The following is a 5,705-nucleotide window of genomic DNA, read 5'->3' on the forward strand; positions in this document are numbered from 1 at the left end:
TAGGTACCAGTTTACTCAAATATTATGAGTGTCTCAGTCTCAAGCTAGAATCTTGTAAGTATATTCAGCACAAGAGAATTATTAATTTACCGACTATTATATCAATATAATAATTATTAAATAATCTGTATTTAGCTCTGCAGCAACCCCTGATAACTGAAAATGAAAACCACTGTTCAGATTTTTCCTTATCATATATTAAAACTTGCAAAACACTGCTATGTCCGTTTTGAGTAAAAGGGTACATCAGGGTAAACATAGGTTGTTTGGGATTTACAAATGTATTGTGTATTGCCTATTGTGCTATTGCATATAAGTACTGTGCCAATCTCATGTTAAGCGAGATTTAAAATAAAACAAATACAAACCAAAATAACTTTAATTAGTGTGTAACAGTTTAGTATTTTTAAAATGCCTACCCAAATACTTTACTGCCTTTTAAATATTGGTGCCTACCAATCAGTCTCAACAAAAAAAGATTTGGGATCTATAAAATTTAAAAAAAAATTTTTGCTAATTTGTTTTTTTTTTGTGCAAACAAAAATGACAGCTCACATTCAGTGGGCTTTTGGTACGGGCAGTTGTTTCTGCGATTTTCTAGACAAGTCGATAACAAAAGTAGTTAAAACCAAACATTAACCCGGATTCTAAGAACTCTCGTAAGTACAAATCATGACCAAACTACCAGCTATCGATACCTTTTCTCGCAGTATATTATTTGTCATCATATGTCCAGTTGACGTAATCACCATCAATTTGCGATCATGATGTCATGTTTATATCCTTTATTGTCATTTTTCTAACACTAGTCGAGATCATTCTTGGTATAAACACTATCCGATTGCGAAAATTAAAGTTTATCTAAAACAAAGGTAAGATTATTTACAAAAATGTTAGATCTTTGATATAATATTTATAGTTCCTAGTATAAATAATTCCACATTATTATTTGTACATGTGATGTAGGATCAGTAGAATCATAAATAAACCAATCAAGTAGAATGTAATGTAGTGTCATTTTCATAATTTTCCTTACAAGATCGGAATTTTTGTGCAGTACCTACTGTGCTCTCTTCCCGATTGATTTTAATTAAAGTTTTCGTGAAAAAATGATAAAAAGTATGTAAATAAATTATTTATTAGTGGACATAAGGTTTCTAAAAGCTTGTAATTATTTTTATTGAAATTTTATCAGTTTTTACAAATCATTAAATCTAATTTGTCTGGAATATTATTTTTGAATGCTGGTATCATTTAAGTGCGTTCCCACTAGTCTTGGGCAACTGGCTAGAATTTCAATAACACAACCAACTGGTTATTACCCTCTAAATAACTGGTTGTTAAACGGTTGTATGGTTATTTGGTTATTTCGTTGTATAGGTATATAATAGTTACTTCGCGGGCCGGCAACTGGCAACATGACTGTCGGCTACAGTTGCCACCAGTTGCCACTGGCTGCTGGCTAGTTGGCTGGTTGTCTAGTTTTAAGTTGTCAGTTGTCAGTTCAGTAGTTAGTAGTTATCATGGTTGTGGAATTATTTCAGGTTATGGTTTTGACCGTGGGTATTAAGTATCGGGTTAGTTTGTGACCCACTAAAAGGAATAGCGCTATCTCTATATATGCAGCGCGAGTACATACAACGCGAACTGCACTTTGATCTTCAGGTGGTGAGAACGCAACACGGCCTGCATTTTTAAATTCAGCAAATGCAGAAATATGTTATACTTTCAGATGGGTAGTTAAATTACCCGTAGAACTTTTGTAACTTAGAACAAGTTTACACAATCTACACAGTGCTTTTTTATCAGCATTATTATGTTTTTCAAAATAGGTCCAAATAGTGCCTGCCATATTTACAAATTCACAATTTTAAAACAAAACTTTCACAAATATATAACTATTTAAACTTCACTTATATATTTAACTTAATATCTAACAATATTGTTCTAAGCAACGCAATACACCACGATAATTAAATAAGTACTAAAAAGGTCCAAGCGTCTTACAAACTATATACGCCTATCTCGTTCGCCTCACTAAAGAAAAAAAAAAGATAAACATGCAGCCCATATAGCGCCGTCTCTTTTCGTCATGGTCAGAATAGTTTTGAACGGCCCATGGCCCATGTGATGTGGTGATTGGTGATGTGAGTTGCGAGATGGTTGCGAGTTGCGAGATGGTTGCAAGTTGCGAGTTAACCATAACCACCCAACAACATCCACAACCGAATAACCAAATAACCGAGCTCTCGACAGCGTAGTTGCGATTATTTTCAAATAACCGTTGCATAGTTGGTTATGTTGTACAACTACCAAGACTAGTTCCCACAAAAAAATATCTTGTATGATGGGCGAAAACAGTGCCCGAGAATAGTGTCGATTGAAGTGTTTCCAACGGAATTTAGCCAGAATTTTCAGGTATCTACAATAAATTAGTTATTGCGATCGCATGAGACGATACTATGTGGTGGTGCTCTTCTTCTTCAGCTAGTTCAGGTGCTTATTTACGTTTCAGGGCTTGTCTAACAATCATTTCCAGACCCACTATCTCTATCTTAGACGGCGGCCATTTTTAAAGTCTCGAAAGGCGTTGACGCTCGATATTACATTTTGCGTTTTGTTTTGTTCCGCAGAACCGATGGCCGCCATAAGAAAAAAACTAGTAATCGTCGGTGACGGCGCGTGCGGGAAGACCTGCCTGCTGATAGTGTTCAGCAAGGATCAATTCCCGGAAGTGTACGTGCCGACAGTGTTCGAGAACTACGTCGCCGATATCGAGGTTGATGGCAAACAGGTCGAGCTGGCCCTGTGGGATACAGCTGGCCAGGAGGACTACGACCGGCTACGGCCGCTCAGCTATCCAGACACTGACGTCATCCTCATGTGCTTCTCCGTGGACTCTCCCGACTCGCTTGAGAACATCCCAGAGAAGTGGACACCCGAAGTGAAGCACTTCTGCCCCAGCGTGCCCATCATCCTGGTCGGCAACAAGAAGGATCTGCGCAACGACCCGGCCACCATCAGCGAGCTGCGAAAGATCAAGCAGGAGCCCGTCAAGCCGCAGGAGGGCCGCGCCATGGCGGAGAAGATCAACGCCTTTGCGTACCTGGAGTGCTCGGCCAAGAGCAAGGAGGGCGTGCGGGAGGTGTTTGAGACCGCCACGCGCGCCGCGCTGCAGGTCAAGAAGAAGAAGAAGACGAGGTGTTGTCTGCTCTAAGGTGTATCTTCCGGTGGACTCTACTTTACCAATTGTTTGCATACTGCCTGTGCACTGCGCCTGCAGTCACTGCCCTAGACAGGCATATTGCCACCTAGTGCTTCCTAAGAGGATGCCCGGAGAGCCTGCCCAGTGCATTGTGGTTGGGTGGCTGTCATCTTACTATCAACATACCTCACCCGTGTCTTAGTTTCTGTTTCTAACTTTTCTAGTGTAATAGAGCACAAATTGTAACTGGGAAGGCTTGTTTCTTATTATTGGATTCCACTATTGTGAATTCATATTTATATTAAATTCTATTAAGTGCCTGTTGATTATGATGCATTAATAAACCTGATGCAGCACTTGTGGCATTCTTATTGAAATATCAAATATGTCTATTAATTAATAATATGTTATATGCGTGAAATATTAATATTGACGATACTAGGTTTTAAAATAGTATGCATGCTATGTATCAGGATAGGTTTTATCCAATAAGCCCAGCCTCACTGTCCGCTGTTCTCTTTCCAGGATAATATTATCTTTTGTATCTAAATGTAACCTGGAATATAATACAGCCAGTTTGATCCAACTGGGTTCAGTAACTGAATGTTTTATTTGGTGCATTGGCCCCCAGCCACTGCCACCGCTGCCGCCACCTTCCACCTTGGCAACTAGTTGCTGGCACTGGCATTAGCACCGGCTCTGGTACTAGCACGAGCGAGTGACATTCTCACTATCCCAGCCGTACCCACTATCCACTATCTGATACGTTGAAGAATACGAGATAAGATTGTGAAGAAGATTAAATACTTTGTTACTGTTGACTGACGACTGACTATGACTGTTGACCCATGTCATTATGACTGCAATCAATCTTTGCTTTTCCTATTGCCAGTCAGATGTACCCAAATGGCTGACTCACTTAGGTGACCCAACTAACTGTTTTAATCTTGTGGTCACTACTAACTTTAATTTGTTTCTCATCTCCCCTTGTATCGTTGGCTTGCAATCTTAACGTCTTCTGCTTGTGCTATTCCCTTTTGTCCCGTTGTATCTCATTGTTGTTTTTCAAGTTGGACATGGCATGCGAGAGGAAATTTATACCATAACAATAATATTAATTTTATGAAACTATTACTCTATAATTTAGGTGAAACCTTATTTTACAGTGTTTTTTTTATTAATAATATATAGTTATGCAAAAATGAATAAAAAAAAATGTCCACATCTTTGTATAGTAAATGTGTCATACTCGTTTTAAACCACAAAACAAAGTGAATAACTTTTTTATATTCAAATATTTGTAGCTCCGACCGAAGCGTATTAGTGAGAATTGGACTGGGGTGCAATATTCACTAATAAGTTTAGGCTTAGCGTAAGAACATTGTATAAAGTCCCCATCATCACCTGATCAGTGCCAACCGATACTCGGACAGAATCCACAGTATCTAGACCCAGTGGGGGTAATGAAAGCGGGCTCGCCTCTATTGCGAACAGAATAACGCTTGATAGGATTCGCGGCAGCTCAGGGTCTAGCCCGCTTCTACCACCCCTATTCAATATTTGTACTTCTATAGTATTGGACTTTTGCTATTGTGTTTCATTTTAACTTAACCCAATTAAAGAAATAAATTATTGAATGTATTATTTTTTTTGTTAAAAGTATCGTATAAGATAACAACTAAATGTGTTCTCTAAATGCATATATTCTAACCTATTGACTACACATTGAAGTACAAATCTGACATTTGTGGTTTAATTGTCTTTAGTAACCGAGAATTCTGTTCCAAATGTTTTGATAGTGGTGGTAAGGGTTATGTGCTTTTACTAACATGTATATCAATGTATTTTTGGATTCCATTTGGTGTTTGTAATGAATGGGGATGTCAGTAATTATTATGTAAAATATATCTTATTATATCATTGACTTCATTCTTCATCTACTCATAACTCACTCACCAGATACCCTATTTTTGTCATAATTTTAAGTGAAGTAAGAAGGTGCTAATTGATAAAACACAATTCAAAAATAATTCAGATACTTTTATTTACCATAGTTTCAAGTTTTCTCACCTGAAAACTGCTTAGTTTAGTATATTGCACAAATTAGGAAATAAATACACGAACCCAGTGGGTACTGTACTGACTAATGTTTTGCACTTGAAGAAAAGCGCAATGGCAGCAATACATATCTCGTAGCCATTGTGTTCATATTGTAAGCTTTCATGCAACAGTGGTTTATAATATAATCAAAGCTAACACTCTGGAGTTGGATAATGATTTAGGAATTTAGTTAACCTTGTCATAGTTCTGTTTTTGGGCCGCAGCCATAATAAATATTCAACATGATGCATTGATAATAAATAACAATTAAAGTAAATCAATTGCTTAAAGGTCAACGACTAGATAAGTGTGCCGTGATTCACTCTGTTGCTGCCTTGTAATGATATTTTCAAATTTGACAGCACAATCAACAAGTAGTGATCTCATGAGTAATACAAAC

The 5,705-nt window shown here is 37.6% G+C and overlaps 1 protein-coding gene across 4 annotated transcripts; it reads left to right on the forward strand.

Moving 5' to 3' along the window:
• Window positions 1-509: 509 nt before the first annotated feature.
• On the forward strand, window positions 510-5,129 carry Rho1 (ras-like GTP-binding protein Rho1). 4 transcript variants are annotated; one of them, XM_089638813.1, is made up of 2 exons: window positions 510-659; window positions 2,634-5,129. In XM_089638813.1, exon 2 carries the CDS (start codon window positions 2,639-2,641, stop codon window positions 3,215-3,217), a length of 579 nt encoding a protein of 192 aa, XP_089494939.1. In that variant the 5' UTR covers window positions 510-659; window positions 2,634-2,638; the 3' UTR covers window positions 3,218-5,129. The 4 variants fall into 4 exon arrangements, with proteins under 4 accessions (XP_089494939.1, XP_089494940.1, XP_089494938.1 ...); XM_089638814.1 differs by lacking the exon at window positions 510-659 and adding an exon at window positions 736-872; XM_089638812.1 differs by lacking the exon at window positions 510-659 and adding an exon at window positions 2,326-2,418.
• The last annotated feature ends 576 nt before the right edge of the window (window positions 5,130-5,705 follow it).

This window comes from Hesperophylax consimilis, chromosome 13 (genome assembly GCF_061612785.1).
Source record: "Hesperophylax consimilis isolate HC1 chromosome 13, BYU_Hcon_1.0, whole genome shotgun sequence".
Taxonomy (NCBI): Eukaryota; Metazoa; Arthropoda; class Insecta; order Trichoptera; family Limnephilidae; genus Hesperophylax; species Hesperophylax consimilis.

Bases quoted from the DNA above. Each gene is read 5' to 3' on its own strand.
- Rho1 (XM_089638811.1), top strand. From the start codon at position 2,463: ATGTGGTGGTGCTCTTCTTCTTCAGCTAGTTCAG. The intron at 2,497-2,633 runs GTGCTTATTTAC...TTTGTTCCGCAG, and splicing joins TTCTTCTTCAGCTAGTTCAG to AACCGATGGCCGCCATAAGA.